Raw genomic sequence first — 20,443 nt, 5'->3', positions numbered from 1 at the left:
TGTAGTAGTAGTGGCAGTACTTGTAGTAGTAGTAGTAGTAGTAGTGGCAGTACTTGTAGTTGTAGTAGTAGTGGCGGCGGCGGCGGCAGCAGCGGCGGCAGCAGCAGCAGCACTTGTAGTAGTAGTAGCGGCAGTACTTGTAGTAGTAGTAGTAGCGGCAGTACTTGTAGTAGTAGTAGTGGCAGTACTTGTAGTAGTAGTAGTGGCAGTACTTGTAGTAGTAGTAGTGGCAGTACTTGTAGTAGTAGTAGTGGCAGTACTTGTAGTAGTAGTAGTAGTAGTAGTAGTGGCAGTACTTGTAGTAGTGGCAGTACTTGTAGTAGTAGTAGTAGTAGTAGTGGCAGTACTTGTAGTAGTAGTAGTAGTGGCAGTACTTGTAGTAGTAGTAGTAGTGGCAGTACTTGTAGTAGTAGTAGTAGTAGTAGTGGCAGTACTTGTAGTAGTAGTAGTGGCAGTAGTGGTAGTGGTAGTGGTAGTGGTAGTGGTAGTGGTAGTGGCAGTACTAGTAGTGGCAGTACTAGTAGTGGCAGTACTAGTGGCAGTACTAGTAGTGGCAGTACTAGTAGTGGCAGTACTAGTAGTGGCAGTACTAGTAGTGGCAGTACTAGTAGTGGCAGTACTAGTAGTGGCAGTGGTAGTGGCAGTACTAGTAGTGGCAGTACTAGTGGCAGTACTAGTGGCAGTACTAGTAGTGGCAGTACTAGTAGTGGCAGTACTAGTAGTGGCAGTACTTGTAGTAGTAGTAGTAGTGGCAGTACTTGTAGTAGTAGTAGTAGTAGTAGTAGTAGTAGTGGCAGTACTTGTAGTAGTAGTAGTAGTAGTAGTGGCAGTACTTGTAGTAGTAGTAGTAGTAGTGGCAGTACTTGTAGTAGTAGTAGTAGTAGTAGTAGTGGCAGTACTTGTAGTAGTAGTAGTGGCAGTACTTGTAGTAGTAGTAGTAGTAGTAGTAGTAGTAGTAGTAGTAGTAGTAGTAGTAGTAGTGGCAGTACTTGTAGTAGTAGTAGTAGTAGTAGCGGCGGCAGTACTTGTAGTTGTAGTAGTAGTAGTAGCGGCGGCAGTACTTGTAGTAGTAGTAGCGGCGGCAGCAGCGGCAGCAGCAGCAGCACTTGTAGTAGTAGTAGTAGTAGCGGCAGTACTTGTAGTAGTAGTAGTAGTAGTGGCAGTACTTGTAGTAGTAGTAGTGGCAGTACTTGTAGTAGTAGTAGTAGTAGTAGTGGCAGTACTTGTAGTAGTAGTAGTAGTAGTAGTAGTAGTAGTAGTAGTAGTAGTAGTAGTAGCGGCGGCAGTACTTGTAGTTGTAGTAGTAGTAGTAGCGGCGGCAGTACTTGTAGTAGTAGTAGCGGCGGCGGCAGCAGCGGCAGCAGCAGCAGCACTTGTAGTAGTAGTGGCAGTACTTGTAGTAGTAGTAGTGGCAGTACTTGTAGTAGTAGTGGCAGTACTTGTAGTAGTGGCAGTACTTGTAGTAGTAGTAGTAGTGGCAGTACTTGTAGTAGTAGTAGTAGTAGTGGCAGTACTTGTGGCAGTACTTGTAGTTGTAGTAGTAGTAGCGGCGGCGGCAGCGGCAGCAGCAGCAGCAGCAGCAGCACTTGTAGTAGTAGTAGTAGCGGCAGTACTTGTAGTAGTAGTAGTGGCAGTACTTGTAGTAGTAGTGGCAGTACTTGTAGTAGTAGTAGTAGTGGCAGTACTTGTAGTAGTAGTAGTGGCAGTACTTGTAGTAGTAGTAGTGGCAGTACTTGTAGTAGTAGTGGCAGTACTTGTAGTAGTAGTAGTAGTGGCAGTACTTGTAGTAGTAGTAGTGGCAGTACTTGTAGTAGTAGTAGTGGCAGTACTTGTAGTAGTAGTAGTAGTGGCAGTACTTGTAGTAGTAGTAGTAGTGGCAGTACTTGTAGTAGTAGTAGTGGCAGTACTTGTAGTAGTAGTAGTAGTAGTGGCAGTACTTGTAGTAGTAGTAGTAGTAGTGGCAGTACTTGTAGTAGTAGTAGTGGCAGTACTTGTAGTAGTAGTAGTAGTAGTGGCAGTACTTGTAGTAGTAGTAGTGGCAGTACTTGTAGTAGTAGTAGTGGCAGTACTTGTAGTAGTGGCAGTACTTGTAGTAGTAGTAGTAGTGGCAGTACTTGTAGTAGTAGTAGTAGTAGTGGCAGTACTTGTAGTAGTAGTAGTGGCAGTACTTGTAGTAGTAGTAGTGGCAGTACTTGTAGTAGTGGCAGTACTTGTAGTAGTAGTAGTAGTGGCAGTACTTGTAGTAGTAGTACTTGTAGTAGTAGTAGTAGTAGTGGCAGTACTTGTAGTAGTAGTACTTGTAGTAGTAGTAGTAGTAGTGGCAGTACTTGTAGTAGTAGTAGTAGTGGCAGTACTTGTAGTAGTAGTAGTAGTAGTGGCAGTACTTGTAGTAGTAGTAGTAGTAGTGGCAGTACTTGTAGTAGTAGTAGTAGTAGTGGCAGTACTTGTAGTAGTAGTAGTGGCAGTACTTGTAGTAGTAGTAGTGGCAGTACTTGTAGTAGTAGTAGTGGCAGTACTTGTAGTAGTAGTAGTGGCAGTACTTGTAGTAGTAGTAGTGGCAGTACTTGTAGTAGTAGTAGTAGTAGTGGCAGTACTTGTAGTAGTGGCAGTACTTGTAGTAGTGGCAGTACTTGTAGTAGTAGTAGTGGCAGTACTTGTAGTAGTAGTGGCAGTACTCGTAGTAGTAGTAGTGGCAGTACTTGTAGTAGTAGTAGTGGCAGTACTTGTAGTAGTAGTAGTAGTAGTGGCAGTACTTGTAGTAGTGGCAGTACTTGTAGTAGTGGCAGTACTTGTAGTAGTAGTAGTAGTAGTGGCAGTACTTGTAGTAGTAGTAGTAGTAGTAGTAGTGGCAGTACTTGTAGTAGTAGTAGTGGCAGTACTTGTAGTAGTAGTAGTGGCAGTACTTGTAGTAGTGGCAGTACTTGTAGTAGTAGTAGTAGTAGTAGTGGCAGTACTTGTAGTAGTAGTAGTGGCAGTAGTAGTAGTAGTAGTAGTAGTGGTAGTGGTAGTGGTAGTGGTAGTGGCAGTACTAGTAGTGGCAGTACTAGTAGTGGCAGTACTAGTAGTGGCAGTACTAGTGGCAGTACTAGTAGTGGCAGTAGTAGTGGCAGTACTTGTAGTGGCAGTAGTAGTGGCAGTACTTGTAGTAGTAGTAGTAGTAGTAGTAGTAGTAGTAGTGGCAGTACTTGTAGTAGTAGTAGTAGTAGTAGTGGCAGTACTTGTAGTAGTAGTAGTAGTAGTAGTGGCAGTACTTGTAGTAGTAGTGGCAGTACTTGTAGTAGTAGTAGTAGTAGTAGTGGCAGTACTTGTAGTAGTAGTAGTAGTGGCAGTACTTGTAGTAGTAGTAGTAGTAGTAGTAGTAGTAGTAGTAGTAGTAGTAGTAGTAGTAGTAGTGGCAGTACTTGTAGTTGTAGTAGTAGTAGTAGCGGCGGCAGTACTTGTAGTAGTAGTAGTAGCGGCGGCAGCAGCGGCAGCAGCAGCAGCACTTGTAGTAGTAGTAGTAGCGGCAGTACTTGTAGTAGTAGTAGTAGTAGTAGTGGCAGTACTTGTAGTAGTAGTAGTGGCAGTACTTGTAGTAGTAGTGGCAGTACTTGTAGTAGTAGTAGTAGTAGCGGCGGCAGTACTTGTAGTTGTAGTAGTAGTAGTAGTAGCGGCGGCAGTACTTGTAGTAGTAGTAGTAGCGGCGGCAGCAGCGGCAGCAGCAGCAGCACTTGTAGTAGTAGTAGTAGTGGCAGTACTTGTAGTAGTAGTAGTGGCAGTACTTGTAGTAGTAGTAGTAGTGGCAGTACTTGTAGTAGTGGCAGTACTTGTAGTAGTAGTAGTAGTGGCAGTACATGTAGTAGTAGTAGTGGCAGTACTTGTAGTTGTAGTAGTAGTAGCGGCGGCAGCGGCAGCAGCAGCAGCAGCAGCACTTGTAGTAGTAGTAGTGGCAGTACTTGTAGTAGTAGTGGCAGTACTTGTAGTAGTAGTGGCAGTACTTGTAGTAGTAGTAGTGGCAGTACTTGTAGTAGTAGTAGTGGCAGTACTTGTAGTAGTAGTAGTGGCAGTACTTGTAGTAGTAGTAGTGGCAGTACTTGTAGTAGTAGTAGTAGTGGCAGTACTTGTAGTAGTAGTAGTGGCAGTACTTGTAGTAGTAGTAGTAGTAGTGGCAGTACTTGTAGTAGTAGTAGTAGTAGTAGTGGCAGTACTTGTAGTAGTAGTAGTAGTAGTAGTAGTAGTAGTGGCAGTACTTGTAGTAGTAGTAGTAGTAGTAGTGGCAGTACTTGTAGTAGTAGTAGTAGTGGCAGTACTTGTAGTAGTGGCAGTACTTGTAGTAGTAGTAGTAGTAGTAGTGGCAGTACTTGTAGTAGTAGTACTTGTAGTAGTAGTAGTAGTAGTAGTGGCAGTACTTGTAGTAGTAGTACTTGTAGTAGTAGTAGTAGTAGTGGCAGTACTTGTAGTAGTAGTAGTAGTAGTGGCAGTACTTGTAGTAGTAGTAGTAGTAGTGGCAGTACTTGTAGTAGTAGTAGTAGTAGTGGCAGTACTTGTAGTAGTAGTAGTAGTAGTGGCAGTACTTGTAGTAGTAGTAGTAGTAGTAGTGGCAGTACTTGTAGTAGTAGTAGTAGTAGTGGCAGTACTTGTAGTAGTAGTAGTGGCAGTACTTGTAGTAGTAGTAGTAGTAGTAGTAGTAGTGGCAGTACTTGTAGTAGTAGTAGTGGCAGTACTTGTAGTAGTAGTAGTGGCAGTACTTGTAGTAGTAGTAGTAGTAGTGGCAGTACTTGTAGTACTTGTAGTAGTAGTAGTAGTAGTAGTAGTAGTAGTAGTAGTAGTAGTAGTAGTAGTAGTAGTAGTAGTAGTAGTAGTAGTAGTAGTAGTAGTAGTACTTGTAGTAGTACTTGTAGTAGTAGTAGTAGTACTTGTAGTAGTAGTACTTGTAGTAGTACTTGTAGTAGTAGTACTTGTAGTAGTAGTACTTGTAGTAGTACTTGTAGTAGTAGTACTTGTAGTAGTAGTAGTAGTAGTACTTGTAGTAGTAGTAGTAGTAGTACTTGTAGTAGTAGTAGTAGTAGTACTTGTAGTAGTAGTACTTGTAGTAGTAGTAGTAGTACTTGTAGTAGTAGTAGTAGTTGTGGCAGTACTTGTAGTAGTAGTAGTAGTAGTAGTACTTGTAGTAGTAGTAGTAGTAGTAGTAGTAGTAGTAGTAGTAGTAGTAGTAGTAGTAGTAGTAGTAGTAGTACTTGTAGTAGTAGTTGTAGTAGTAGTAGTACTTGTAGTAGTTGTAGTACTTGTAGTACTTGTAGTACTTGTAGTAGTAGTAGTACTTGTAGTAGTACTTGTAGTAGTACTTGTAGTAGTACTTGTAGTAGTAGTAGTACTTGTAGTAGTACTTGTAGTAGTAGTAGTAGTACTTGTAGTAGTACTTGTAGTAGTAGTAGTAGTACTTGTAGTAGTAGTACTTGTAGTAGTAGTAGTGGCAGTAGTACTTGTAGTAGTAGTGGCAGTACTTGTAGTAGTAGTAGTGGCAGTACTTGTAGTAGTAGTAGTGGCAGTACTTGTAGTAGTAGTAGTGGCAGTACTTGTAGTAGTAGTAGTGGCAGTACTTGTAGTAGTAGTAGTGGCAGTACTTGTAGTAGTAGTAGTGGCAGTACTTGTAGTAGTAGTAGTAGTAGTAGTGGCAGTACTTGTAGTAGTAGATGTAGTAGTGGCAGTACTTGTAGTAGTAGATGCAGTAGTAAAAGGTGTGTTTCCTGTAACCCGACCGACTTGGATTTCAAAATAAAGAAAACCCGACCTTTAACATTTTATGGCATATTTACTGGCCGTATGTTTCCAGAATTTCAAATTGTGAGAGAGAGAATCCAAAATCTGCAGGAAAAATATCATCTGTGAGGCTGCCCCAACTAAATTGTCTGTTTGCTGTAACCTGAGTCAACATTTTTTAAGTGGGTCGGTCGGTAGGCAAATTATTATATTTTTTACTTTGAAGGCAAAAAAGATCCAAATTTTGCCATGTTTTGACTCGGAGTGACCACCAGGGGTCAGGCTTCAACAGTCAATGACGGAAAACGTCTCAATCAACCCGATCAGGAGACTAAATCTCACGATTTTAAGACATTTCAATCGACCTTTTGTACGCCGCTATCCTTTATTTTGGTAGCGAAGGCGAGCGGGGGGAACATGCGGTGGACACGGGCGCCGCCATGTTTGTTGTGATGACGCTGCTGGGTGTGCGTTAATCCCAGAATGCATTGCGTAAAACACCCCGACAGAGCCTGGCATGTCCTATGGACACTTCAGTGGCGCCGATAGTGGCATACCAGCTTGTTTAAGGCAATTTGTCGTGTAGTGTGGGCCTCACACTGAGTCCAGTCGTGTAGTGTGGGCCTCACACTGAGTCCAGTCGTGTAGTGTGGGCCTCACACTCAGTCCAGTCGTGTAGTGTGGGCCTCACACTCAGTCCAGTTGTGTAGTGTGGGCCTCACACTCAGTCCAGTCGTGTAGTGTGGGCCTCACACTCAGTCCAGTTGTGTAGTGTGGGCCTCACACTCAGTCCAGTCGTGTAGTGTGGGCCTCACACTCAGTCCAGTCGTGTAGTGTGGGCCTCACACTCAGTCCAGTCGTGTAGTGTGGGCCTCACACTCAGTCCAGTCGTGTAGTGTGGGCCTCACACTCAGTCCAGTCGTGTAGTGTGGGCCTCACACTCAGTCCAGTCGTGTAGTGTGGGCCTCACACTCAGTCCAGTCGTGTAGTGTGGGCCTCACACTCAGTCCAGTTGTGTAGTGTGGGCCTCACACTCAGTCCAGTTGTGTTGTTGTGGAGAAGAAAAAGTAGAGAATAAAAAAAGCTTGATTAGGTTTCACGGGGCCTCACTGAAATGGAAGAGGGCCCCGTGTTTTACCTGAGGCCCCAGCTCCTCCTGAGGCCCCAGCTCCCGGCTCCTGGGACAGCCCAAAGTCACTAAGACGCTGAAAATATACAATTATTACTGAACATTTTTAAACTACATATTTTTGATGAGAGTACAGCATCTTCTTATTCATTTGATTAAATAAATAAATAAATACAAATGTAATTATTATTGAAATGTTCTTTCTTTTTTCATATGGAACATGTTTGTGGAGGTTCTGCTTCATAAACATATGATGTTTGTAGAGAAAATTCGTTTGTGTTGTATATAATAATTTGTGTTATTGACAAAATGTCATGATGTCTCTAGAGAGATATTTTCAGAGGTGAAATCTCATTGGTCAAACAATATTATTGAGCACGAGTTTTATAACTGGACTCAAAATAACACTCACACACTCACTCACACACTCACAGACGCACACACAGTCACGCACAGACACACGCACACACAGACACATACACTCACACACGCACACAGACACACACACACACACAGTCATACACAGACGCTCACACACAGTCGCACACAGACACGCGCACACGCACTCACACGCACACACGCACGCACACACACACTCACAGACGCACGCACGCACAGACACACACACACTCACTCACAGACACACACACACACACGGTCTCTATGTCATGCATGTTTTTACCTACGGAACGTTGAGTCAGTAGTAATTATCATGAGCCAGAGCCCGGGCTCCGGGCTAAAGCTAGATTCAACAAGACTATTATTGGTTTATCTTTAGCCTTTTTCTGCATTTATTTCATTTCTCTGCAAAGCATCTACACTGCCCGGCATATTTGGGGTCTTTAATGGTCTGGGACAGGTTCTTAAATGGTCTGGGACAGGTTCTTTAATGGTCTGGGACAGGTTCTTTAATGGTCTGGGACAGGTTCTTTAATGGTCTGGGACAGGTTCTTTAATGGTCTGGGACAGGTTCTTAAATGGTCTGGGACAGGTTCTTTAATGGTCTGGGACAGGTTCTTAAATGGTCTGGGACAGGTTCTTTAATGGTCTGGGACAGGTTCTTTAATGGTCTGGGACAGGTTCTTTAATGGTCTGGGACAGGTTCTTAAATGGTCTGGGACAGGTTCTTTAATGGTCTGGGACAGGTTCTTAAATGGTCTGGGACAGGTTCTTTAATGGTCTGGGACAGGTTCTTTAATGGTCTGGGACAGGTTCTTAAATGGTCTGGGACAGGTTCTTAAATGGTCTGGGACAGGTTCTTAAATGGTCTGGGACAGGTTCTTTAATGGTCTGGGACAGGTTCACGCACCCATTCTGCTCCTGCAACTCGATCTCGATTATACATGGAGCTGTTGGTTTTTATTTTAGCCTTTTGTTGTACAGAAAATAAAACTATCTGGGTCACAAGGTCGCCCGGGAGGTCTGTTTTGGTCTGTTTGAAGTGATGCAATATCTGTGTTGAAAGAAACAAACTCAAAAGAGCTCAGATCTTCTATTTGGCAGACAAATGTAACCAAGATGAATTCACAGGATTTTCTTGAGAATCCGTCCTGTTCGGCTCCTGCTGATTCGTTTGCACCAGAGGTAAACGGGCCAATCCCATGGCGTTTAGGGCCTGAAGGCGGGACTGGAGCCAATCACAGAGCAGCAGCACCAAACAAACATGGCAGCGCGTGCGTGCGCGAGAGCGCCCCCTGCAGCTCCCTTGTGAAAAATACATTGTTTTCCTTCTTTTTCATCATAAGACCGTATAATCGCTCACAAAAACATTTCACATGGCAAAAAAGAGAGCCAGGGTTTCTCAGGAGAGTTGTCTGGTTTTCCGCCCAGAGACGGCAGGGGGTGACGATGGGCACTTCAAACGCCCAAAAAATACACTTTTAACCGTCCCAGGGACTTGCAAAGGTCTTTATTAAGGCCAAATGTTCCTTTATTAAACACTAGTTCTGATGAAGCTCTAGATCATTCTAAAACTGTTCAGGAAAGGTCACATTTTCTCCTGTAAAAGGGACTTTTTACAGAATCTAAAATTTGATTGAGTAAGAAGTGTAAGTACATTTTGTGCTAAGTGCAGTTTTGTTTCTCATTCCGGAGTGTTCCACTGTAGAAACCGCATTACTGACCTGAGCGAGAAGTTACAATATTTACCCCAAACCAAAGCACAACCCGCTCCTTTAACAAACGTTAAACTAACTCAGGGAGCGGCACAAGCGGCGACGCACGCGGATAACGCACTACGTGCTCGACGCGCGTTTACCATAGACTTTGAATGTAAACTGGACGCTTCGGCCGCGGTGGTGTGGAACTGCCATAAGATGGTTCAAATAAAGTCAGCTCTCTTACAGCTGCCTCAGTGTTCGGTCTCTCGTCTTTAAACTCATTGCGCCGGCTTCAACTTCTGCCGCGCGGAAGACGCGTGCGTCGCTGATGCTCCGGGCCATTGACAGCGATGTCAGTGTTTACGTCTTTTCTAGCGCAAATTTCGCGATCTATGGAAGGTTTCAGATGGTTTAGATTCTAGAACGTAAAGGATATAGAATGTGAGTGGTAGATTTTTAATGAGTCCAGAACCGAATCACCGGGGTTTCGTTTTTTTTGGACTTGAACCGAAACGTTTTTGCTAGTCCAGGTCCGGTCCGTCGTAGCGGTACGCATCCCTAGGAGAACCAGAGCTCAACGTTCCTTTCTCACAGCCTCAGCAGAAGTCGGAAGTTGTTCCTCAAGTAAAACACATGAATGTGTGTTAGCTCGTAGCTCTGGTTCCCCCCTAGGCTGTGAGAGAGGAACGTTGAGCTCTGGTTCTGCTCAGGCTGTGAGAGAGGAACGTTGAGCTCTGGTTCTGCTCAGGCTGTGAGAGAGGAACGTTGAGCTCTGGTTCTGCTCAGGCTGTGAGAGAGGAACGTTGAGCTCTGGTTCTGCTGAGGCTGTGAGAGAGGAACGTTGAGCTCTGGTTCTGCTCAGGCTGTGAGAGAGGAACGTTGAGCTCTGGTTCTGCTCAGGCTGTGAGAGGAACGTTGAGCTCTGGTTCTGCTGAGGCTGTGAGAGAGGAACGTTGAGCTCTGGTTCTGCTCAGGCTGTGAGAGAGGAACGTTGAGCTCTGGTTCTGCTCAAGCTGTGAGAGGAACGTTGAGCTCTGGTTCTGCTCAGGCTGTGAGAGAGGAACGTTGAGCTCTGGTTCTGCTCAGGCTGTGAGAGAGGAACGTTGAGCTCTGGTTCTGCTCAGGCTGTGAGAGGAACGTTGAGCTCTGGTTCTGCTCAGGCTGTGAGAGGAACGTTGAGCTCTGGTTCTGCTCAGGCTGTGAGAGGAACGTTGAGCTCTGGTTCTGCTCAGGCTGTGAGAGGAACGTTGAGCTCTGGTTCTGCTGAGGCTGTGAGAGAGGAACGTTGAGCTCTGGTTCTGCTCAGGCTGTGAGAGAGGAACGTTGAGCTCTGGTTCTGCTCAGGCTGTGAGAGAGGAACGTTGAGCTCTGGTTCTGCTCAAGCTGTGAGAGGAACGTTGAGCTCTGGTTCTGCTCAGGCTGTGAGAGAGGAACGTTGAGCTCTGGTTCTGCTCAGGCTGTGAGAGAGGAACGTTGAGCTCTGGTTCTGCTGAGGCTGTGAGAGAGGAACGTTGAGCTCTGGTTCTGCTCAGGCTGTGAGAGAGGAACGTTGAGCTCTGGTTCTGCTCAAGCTGTGAGAGGAACGTTGAGCTCTGGTTCTGCTGAGGCTGTGAGAGAGGAACGTTGAGCTCTGGTTCTGCTCAGGCTGTGAGAGAGGAACGTTGAGCTCTGGTTCTGCTCAGGCTGTGAGAGGAACGTTGAGCTCTGGTTCTGCTCAGGCTGTGAGAGAGGAACGTTGAGCTCTGGTTCTGCTCAAGCTGTGAGAGGAACGTTGATCTCTGGTTCTGCTCAGGCTGTGAGAGAGGAACGTTGAGCTCTGGTTCTGCTCAGGCTGTGAGAGGAACGTTGAGCTCTGGTTCTGCTCAGGCTGTGAGAGAGGAACGTTGAGCTCTGGTTCTGCTCAGGCTGTGAGAGAGGAACGTTGAGCTCTGGTTCTGCTCAAGCTGTGAGAGGAACGTTGAGCTCTGGTTCTGCTCAGGCTGTGAGAGAGGAACGTTGAGCTCTGGTTCTGCTCAGGCTGTGAGAGGAACGTTGAGCTCTGGTTCTGCTCAGGCTGTGAGAGAGGAACGTTGAGCTCTGGTTCTGCTCAAGCTGTGAGAGGAACGTTGAGCTCTGGTTCTGCTCAGGCTGTGAGAGAGGAACGTTGAGCTCTGGTTCTGCTCAGGCTGTGAGAGAGGAACGTTGAGCTCTGGTTCTGCTCAGGCTGTGAGAGGAACGTTGAGCTCTGGTTCTGCTGAGGCTGTGAGAGAGGAACGTTGAGCTCTGGTTCTGCTCAGGCTGTGAGAGAGGAACGTTGAGCTCTGGTTCTGCTGAGGCTGTGAGAGAGGAACGTTGACCCAGTGGCACCGTCAGGAGTGTTTGGAATTTGGCGCGTGGCTTTTGGGCTTCTTTTACAAATATCAAAGTTACAGTAGTAGACGTGTTGTGGAAGTTGAAGAGCTGGTCCCAGTGTCGGGCCCCAGCAGAGGCTCTTGGACCAGTTTGGGCCCCTCACTCCTCGGCTGCTTAAGAAACTCTTAGTCGACTAAAGCGTGGCACCAGAAGACACTGTCTCTGTTTTAAGTGCTGGAACTAAGGAATGTTTATCATGATTTCAGTAGATGTTTACTGTTTTGAATTTAAAATAAGATTTTCCAATAAACTCATTTAAGTGAGTGAAATTCTGGCTGACATTATGTGCTGGTTCCGGTCTTATTTTAGACTCAAATCAGGATGTGTACTACAAACACTTATCTTATTAAAGAGTGTCATTACTGCATTGTGTACTCCAGTCTGAAATGAAACTTCCTGCTTTTACTGTGAGCGCGGGTTGCTTCTCCGCAGCTCTGACCTGTAATTGGTCAGGACAATGGGGCGTGTTGAGGGCACAAAGGGTTCAAATGTGCAAACGGGATCTTGATTTGAAAAAAAAGCCCAGATGCAGCCGCAGCGTCTCGGCTGTGAGCGCGTGCGTGAGGAGGCTCCGCGGGTGAACCGGGAGGACAGGCTCGCTACTGCGCTCCCATTGGTCGAGCTGAAGTGTTCGCTCTGATATGACGGAACAGGTTTGGGCAGAGCGACACAGGAAATGCACTGATAACTCGCTCTTTGCACTCTCGCTACCAAGTCAAATCTGCCCCGCTTTCCACCGTAACCGTGCCGGCCGTGAATAGGCCGCGGTCGCTTCAGCTTTGGCGTTTGCCGTCGTCGCGCGCCATCGCTTGGTGTCTTGACTTCTCGTACGTTAGACGAGCTCGGTTGCGAATATCGAAATTGTGACATCAAAATACAACGTGAGATTTTGAGTTCTGCTTTTGACGGATTCAAATGTGATGAATCCAAAACAGAAATGTGATATTTATACATTTTATCGAGTCCCATTGAGCGTTGCCTCATAAACGACGTCGCCATAACCCAGTGAGGCAAAGCGAGAACTGCAGATATTAAACCAATGTTGTCTGTTTAGCTTGTGTAGGTTTTCTGGTAAGAGTTGAGCTCGTTCCAGAGACATAATCGTATATCTAGATGGCTCCGCTTCTATATCGCAGCTCATCCCTGGAGCGCTTCGTCCCGTGTGATGAAAGGGAACATGGCAGACAAATGACTGCATGAAAAAGTGAAATGTTGTAGTTTAAATGGACCTGTCCAGAACCCGGAGACAGAAGTCCTTTGTTGTTCGGTCCAGTTTGAGACTAGCTGGTGAGTTTGCTCATTGCCCCTAGTGTTTGTCGAGAGTTACTACAGCCTGAGCATTCTAGTGTTCTACTTATTAACGGTGATAAGTCTTCTTTTGTCATTTGAACAGCTCTTTATGAACTGGACAAATATTCATATCCTGCGTAAACATTCTTCTGTGGAGGCGTCACTTTACCGTGTGTAAAGTTCACGAGCTGCTCTGGAGTTGCTAGTTCACCGCTAGAGCCAATCCCCGTCAGACCCTGAGGTTTCAGGTTCAGTCCCCGCCCCGTGCAGTCGTGCCCTTGAGCAAGACTCTGAACCTTCCTCCAGCATCTGTCTGTTCAACTGGGGCCTGAATATGAACATTCACCACTTTGAGGACCAACAGAGCTTGGGCCTCAACATGAATCTAGTGATGCTTTGGGTTCATTTGTTGTTTGATGCAAAAAGTCTGAGAATTAAATTTGAAATGTTGACCACATTTGGCCCAAATGAAGCTGAAGTGCTGCTGTACAAGGACAGCAACAGTTTTTACACCTTTCCCGTGTCATTTTGATACTTCTCCGTCTTCTCTGCAAGTGCCTGTGTATCAACGAGCTAACAAAATAGTTTGAACTATTTACTGAAATCATTTAGTAATCGAATAATGGAACAGTTGTGGCTAAACTTTCAGTTTTGGAGAACATTGAGTCTTGTGTACAACTATATTAGGCTGCAAAAACAAAAAAATATAATGAACATGAATGTAACCGTACATTTTAGCATGTTTCAGAAGGATTGCGGTAATGTAAAAACATGACTGGTAACTTTTTATTCAGATTATAGATCCTAAACCGGAGACTTATTTCATCCATTAGGTTTATCATAAAGGATATATTATCTAGACTTCTGAAAGTACATTACATGGTGTTGATGTGGGCAAAGCTCCACATACCTCCATCTGAAGCATGTCGCTGCCTGCTCCCAAGAGCCTCTGCCTCTTTAAGGTTTGATTGTGTGAAGATAGACACCTTTCTCTTTGATGAATGACGCTCCACAAACCGCAGGGAGATTTGGCGCCGGGCTCAGTCTGTGTTTCCCCTCGGCTGGTCCAGGGTGGCAGCTCCTTGCCTGAACCTGGGCACATGAGCGTGTTCCTGTTAGACGACATCTAAACGGTAGCTTTTAGTTTAGATCTCTATAAACATGTTCTGAAATGCACGGGATTCTTGTACTCGAGTACTTTGACCTGAGAGACGAGTTCACTTTAGAGATGATTGAGTCCAGAGTCTTTGGGTCACACTTGTACCTGTTTGGGCAGTTTGATTCTGATATGTACTTGATTTGGTCCTGCTTTAGCCCTGGCCCTGTTTAGTTCTGGGTTTAGTCCTAGGTTGGTCCCCAGCTAGGGCCCCGAGCCGGGAGACTCATTCGGCCGAAAGAACGGTTCCAAAGCGTTCTAAAGTGAAATAGTCTGGGGGGCCAGGGCCAGTCGAAACGGGGCAGCTGTTGTTCTTGAAGGATCTATAGAGGGCCCTCTCCTGCCCCTCAGTCCTTCTAGGGGCCACAGGGGGACAGTTTGCCCTCTCTGCCCCGGCCTCGGGCCCCACCTGTCGCCCAATAATGAGTGTGGTAGAGCAGCTGTTCTGTCCACTCTGTCCTCAGGCATTTACTTAAACATATACAATATAATTACATCAGCAGTATTTGGAGAGGGTCCTGTAGTGGGAGGCATGATGGCATAGTGGTTAGACTTCAAACCCCTTAACAAGAAGATTACTGGTTTGATTCCCAGAGCAAATGATTTGTGTGTGGATTTACTTTTCCCTTGTCTGCAGTTTGCTTTTACCACCAGATCAGTGTTTGTGATATTGGATGTTTTTGCCCAGATTCAGCTTTTAGATTCTGCACCAGATGTGTCTCCAACAGACTCTGCTTCCTGTTTGTATGCAATTCTTGGAGGACTATTCATCATTCAGAAGAATATTCCGTGTTCAAATTACAATTCAAATTACATTTACAACAAACTTTGCTACGGATGTAAATCTTGAATGAGTATTAGATATTGGCCTTGAAAGCATGACAAATATGCCTAATGTGGATTGTTTTCCCGTCCCGTAGGAGCCATCCTGGGCCGCTCGGAGACGCAGGAGTGTGCGTACTATAACTCCAGCTGGGAAAAGGAGCGCACCAACCGCAGCGGCATCGAGCCCTGCTACGGCGAGAAGGACAAGCGTCTGCACTGCTTCGCCACATGGAAGAACCTGTCGGGCAACGTGGAGGTGGTCAAGCAGGGCTGCTGGCTGGACGACGTCAACTGCTACGACAGGTGAGGGAGGGGCCCGGGGAAAGGGTCAGGGAGGCTGTGGGCGTGGCCAGGTGAGGGTCAGGGAGGCTCAAGGGGAAAGGATTTGGGTGCAGTTGACCACCACGATAAGATGTTCTTTGATGAAATGGCAGCACTTGAGGGCATCTCTTTACTCACGCTACTGTCACTTCTGCATTTGAGTGGAATCCTCCCCCTGATGGCAGTACTTTGTCCTGCAGTACGACGTGTGTGGAGAAGAAGGAAAGTCCAGACGTGTTCTTCTGCTGCTGTGAAGGAAACATGTGCAACGAGAAGTTCCTCTACGCTCCGGACGGGCCGCCGCAGAGCCAGACGCACCAGTCCACCGCATACAGTGAGTGAGGTTGCAGCGCAGTACCCGCAGTACCCGCACGGGCGCAGTACCCGCAGTACCCGCACGGGCGCAGTACCCGCACGGGCGCAGTACCCGCACGGGCGCAGTACCCGCACGGGCGCAGTACCCGCACAGGGGCAGTACCCGCACAGGGGCAGTACCCACACGGGGGCAGTACAGTACCCGCACGGGCGCAGTACGGCAGTACCCGCACAGGGGCAGTACCCGCACGGGGGCAGTACCCGCACGGGGGCAGTACAGTACCCGCACGGGGGCAGTACAGTACCCGCACGGGCGCAGTACCCGCACGGGCGCAGTACCCGCACAGGGGCAGTACAGTACCCGCACGGGGGCAGTACAGTACCCGCACGGGGGCAGTACAGTACCCGCACGGGCGCAGTACGGCAGTACCCGCACGGGCGCAGTACGGCAGTACCCGCACGGGCGCAGTACGGCAGTACCCGCACGGGCGCAGTACGGCAGTACCCGCACAGGGGCAGTACCCGCACAGGGGCAGTACCCGCACAGGGGCAGTACCCACACGGGGGCAGTACAGTACCCGCACGGGGGTGTACTTACTATTAAAGTGCATCACTTCATAACGTACTCTACAGTTGGTGATGGAGATGGAGGATATTTAGATAAACGGAGAAAGTCGCAAAATGAGAGAATATTCTAGAATTAAACTTATTTTAGTTTAAAAGTGAAAGTACATACAATATTACATCAATATTTACAATACATTATGGCTGCAACTAACTTTTAGTAGTCGTCAAGTCAAACAATTATTTATTTTGTACATTTCAAATACACTTATAAATTAAATAGTGGTTGAAATCTGATGACTGACGGGTTTATTACTATTTAAGTGCATCACTATTAATGCTAAAGGTTTTTCATGTCATTTAGAGTCTGTACAGTTCAGATCATGATTACTCTTAGCAGTCATTTAATCTGGACTAAAACACGATTATACTTCAACCTGTGACCAGATATGAACGGGCACAGTTAAAGCTACACTCTGGAACATTCTAGGCAAAGCAAAAACACATCTCCATGGAGACGAGACACTTTGGATGGATTGCAAATATGGTCTGAATATTGTCTTCAGGAAAAGTCCTTCCCTCAGAGTGAACCTGACTCAACTTAATGAACATCAGATTATTATGAGTGTGTTTTCATTGGCTTTTCATAAGAAGTGAATCATTGTGTAATATTCTTTTGCAAACTCTTTTTCCTGTTGTAGAACACTTGTGTAGTAGTACTGGATATGTACTTCCCCGTGGCGTTACAGCTGAGGCACTGCAGGATGTAATGTGGAGGGTCACTCGTAGTTCACTTATTTTTGGCCCTGGATTACACAATGTCACGGGACGTCTCAGTAATCCTCCAGTGTCAGAGGAACCGAAACACTGGAGCCCAACGCTGGAGCCCAGCAGCCTGCCCCGCATGTGCACAGCCTGCCCCGCATGTGCACAGCCTGCCCCGCATGTGCACAGCCTGCCCCGCATGTGCACAGCCTGCCCCACATGAAACGCTTGAAAAGTGATATAATTAATCATGACCACGGGAAAATATAACGAAACCAGTCACGTCAGGGTCACGTCAGGGTCGCGTCAGGGTCACGTCAGGGTCACGTCAGGGTCGCGTCAGGGTCGCGTCAGGGTCACGTCAGGGTCACGTCAGGGTCACGTCAGGGTCACGTCATGCACACCGACCTTTCCAACCGGACCAGAGTTCACTTCTTTGGCCCGGATCAGAGTTCGGCCTAGGCAAACGGACCATGAGTCGAGTCATGCGACCTAAACCTGAGTTTAGGTTTAACAAAAGGAATCGACTGTAAAATTAAACGCATTTGTGAATTATCACCTTAAACGTCTGAAGAATACTCTGCAAACGTTTTAACCATTTTCTCCTCAGACTATTAGCATGATGGTTTATCTTTGAATACCTTTCTTGCCCAGTTAACCTTCCCCGTCTGTTTCAAAAGCGTGTCAGTCCTAATGCTAATGGCGATTCTCTGGTGGGACGCACAGTAAAGTGGTTTGTTCTCTCCTCAGCCACATCCAACCCGTTCCCTCCGAAGCCCCCCATCTTCAGCACCCTTCTGTACTCACTGGTGCCCATCGTGGGGCTAGCGGCCGTGGTGCTCTTCTCCTTCTGGATGTGGAGGCATCACAAACTGGCCTATCCCGCCGCCCTGGTGCCCACACATGTAAGTAGCACTACACTACAGGATTTCCTCAGGTTTCTCCTTATTCTGGATCATTTGAACTGCGGTAGTTTAGTGAAAGTCCTGATGTTTGATACTTTGATTTCTAAAGTTATAATTCGAAAGGACTTTACCAGGTTTTTACTGGTGTAGTATTTTGGTGCAGATCAGGTAGTACACTGGCCGAGCAGAAGGGGGCGCTGTGAAGGCTACAAACTGGTTTTGTTGCCATTTTCAGAATGAATGGCGTTAATATTATTTATTGCTTATCTCCATAGTTTTTTATCTCGTTGAATTAGCTTTCTGGAGGTACATCTCCTGCAGGGTTCCATGGAAACAGTTGAAGTTAAAACCGTACATCTAAACATTCTCCATGGAGGTACATCTTATGTCAGACAGTGGAATATTATAGCCAAAAGAGCAACATTTCCATGGAAACAAGCAGGACGCTCCTCCAGGCCAAGTACGAGGCTGGTTTATTAGCTAAATGCTATGTACTTGGACTCATTATTCACCTGGACTTTGAAGCAATTATTAAAGGACACATATTATAGAAAATGGTGTTTTTAACCATCGACTAACATGGCTGGGGTTGTATTTAGCTTCATTCACACTTGTTCCTCTTCAGTCGTTTCCCTTTGAGCCTCTAAAACACTCGCATTTCCCATTGTATTTACATTGTAGAAAGAGCATCAAGTAGAGAGAGCTCTGAGATCTTCTTAAGTCCATAAATCATCACCAGCCTCATTCTGCACATTTCTGCCTCAAATCACGTTCATTACAACTGCGTGCCTGCATTGGCGTGTCAGCGCAAGCTAGCTTTGTTTACCTGCCCCTTGTCATTCCCTCTGCTGCCAGTAGATGGAGCTCAGTCCCTGATGTGCCTGACTGATATGAAGTCATGTGCTTTTTCTAGACACATTTTATCACAACTCGAAAACATGAGATTCCAATTGTAGAATTGAAGATAACAATAACAGTACAAATAATGCAGAATATGTGTCCTTTAATTCTTTTAAAAAAAAACACATAATTTTTAATTTAAACAGTCATTATTCCAACATGGACTTTTAAGCAATAATAAAGATGTTTTAAATGTCCTTGGTATGTTATGGACGAGCCTAGAAAAGTGTCTATATCGGAGGGTGGTTCCAGTGGGCCAAAAGTCCCCACTGATGGAAAACCATGAGTACTGTACAGTCCCCGGGGCCCGACAGTTCCAGAACCATCACACAAAACGACTACATCACCATGAAATCTGTCCAGAGGGACGTAGGTGTGCGCTTGGTGGGTAACGTGTGTACTTCCTGTGTCCTCTCAAGCACGCCTTTCACATAATGGTGGAGGTAAGGTTCTTTGGCGTCAGCCCCTCTTTGGTTCAGAGCTTGCCCACTCCAGTCCAAGTGCTTCTTTTTCTGTTTTTTGGTGCTTGGTTATGTATTTGCATGGATGGGTCTGTAATGTTCTCTGCATGACCAAACGACCCCCCCACCCAGCACCCCTCCTCCACCCAAACATTTGACGGTGTCTGTGCTGTGTAATGTCGCGGAGCACCTGACCTTCCCCTCCCCCCACCACCTTCCCCAGCCTGCCCCTCCCCCACCCGCACCCCACCACCAAAAAGTGGTACAACTTTGTTTTTGACATGGCATTGGTGTGATCAAGGACGGCATAAACCTGTCCAAAACATTGAGACCATATTAAAACGTCACATGAAAAATGAAAGAAACTGTTGAAACTTATATTACGCTAGAGCTTCTCAAAGTGGGTGGCACGTCCGCTTAGGGGCCCACAGAGATGTGCCAAGGGGGGGGGGGGCAGGAGCTTTGGGCAAGTGTGCGCAGAAAAAGTGAAGGAGGTGTTTTCAGTGCCAACGCGGGGTTCATCTCTACACGAGAAAGCAACGGCGGAGCCTGTCTCTCTGTGCCCTGACCGGACACGCGTCTGCCTAGGGTTTAGGTTCTGGCCTCTGCCTGGACCATGTGAGAGGTCCCACTCTGAGACCTCTGAGCTTCTGCTCCCTCCTTTACTTTAAACTCTGTGAACCTGCCGCTCATTTGACTTTTTAAACTCTGACATATCGCCTCCTTTCATCCCCTGCGCTCGGCGTCAGGCTGCGAGGGCCGGTGGTGGTAGAAGTGATCCACAGAAGTGCGTCTGTCCGTCAAATGCTTCATTCACTGCAGTTATTCATAAAGTGCCAGTTCTCAGCTGTCCCGCTGCAGATGGGTAACACTTAATGATAAAACAGCCTCTGCTCACTGCACATTTGGAAATATTGTGGTGTCAGCACAAGCCCCGCCCACCTAAGTTTGAACCTTTGCTCTGTAACCATGACAACATATACTGTGAGCCCAGGATAAAGCCTCTAAAATAACAGCTTCAAAAGGCCCTGGTGACCCTGATACGCAGCTAGGCAAACGCCTGTCACACAAACTTAAATATAATGTATGTATTTAACCTGTTTCCATCCACCTATTTTCGCCCTGTGCACAATGGTTGGACATACCCAAATGGCATTGCTTATTAAAGGAGGATCTTATGTTCCACATGCAAGTGGATGAACACTGTCAGGGCTTCAGAACTTACACTACAGAAGCCCAAACATAAACAAAACATCCTTTTTTAGTCTCGCCTGAATATTGTCAATTTGTAATGGTCCTGAGCAGGACATACTTCATTGTGTGCTTATGCTGTTCACTGTACATGATGTTTATCTTATTGACAACAACTGTGTAAAGTTTCAGATCTCTAAAACAGGCATTTTGGTGCTTTGACCTTTTTGTATCAAAAAGTATATTCGGAACAAGTGATCCAAATATGTGCCAACTGTGCCAAACTGTTTTATTACAATTTTAGCTCCTCTATGATCATAAAACATACATTTTGATGTTTTGTAGGCCACTAATACCCATTATAACTGCTAAAAACAATATATGTGAAAATG

At 46.2% G+C, this 20,443-nt stretch overlaps 1 protein-coding gene across 2 annotated transcripts in view; it reads left to right on the top strand.

The window, feature by feature from the left end:
- LOC140362506 (activin receptor type-2A-like) overlaps nucleotides 1-20,443 on the top strand; it is a 45,433-nt gene that overhangs the window by 13,585 nt on the left and 11,405 nt on the right. Inside the window, exons 2-5 of one of the 2 annotated variants that reach the window (XM_072448598.1) lie at nucleotides 14,725-14,932; nucleotides 15,151-15,284; nucleotides 17,345-17,499; nucleotides 18,819-18,842. In XM_072448598.1, coding sequence (XP_072304699.1) covers nucleotides 14,725-14,932; nucleotides 15,151-15,284; nucleotides 17,345-17,499; nucleotides 18,819-18,842 — 521 coding nt within the window. The remainder of the gene's footprint in view (nucleotides 1-14,724; nucleotides 14,933-15,150; nucleotides 15,285-17,344; nucleotides 17,500-18,818; nucleotides 18,843-20,443) is intronic. The other variant, XM_072448603.1, reaches the window with a different exon arrangement.

Source organism: Eucyclogobius newberryi, unplaced genomic scaffold (assembly GCF_026437365.1).
Source record: "Eucyclogobius newberryi isolate DKJ021-1_F unplaced genomic scaffold, fEucNew1.0.hap1 SCAF_1, whole genome shotgun sequence".
NCBI classification, from domain to species: domain Eukaryota; kingdom Metazoa; phylum Chordata; class Actinopteri; order Gobiiformes; family Gobiidae; genus Eucyclogobius; species Eucyclogobius newberryi.
Note: the sequence above shows the minus strand (reverse complement) of the source record. Positions and strands in the feature narration are given on the sequence as shown.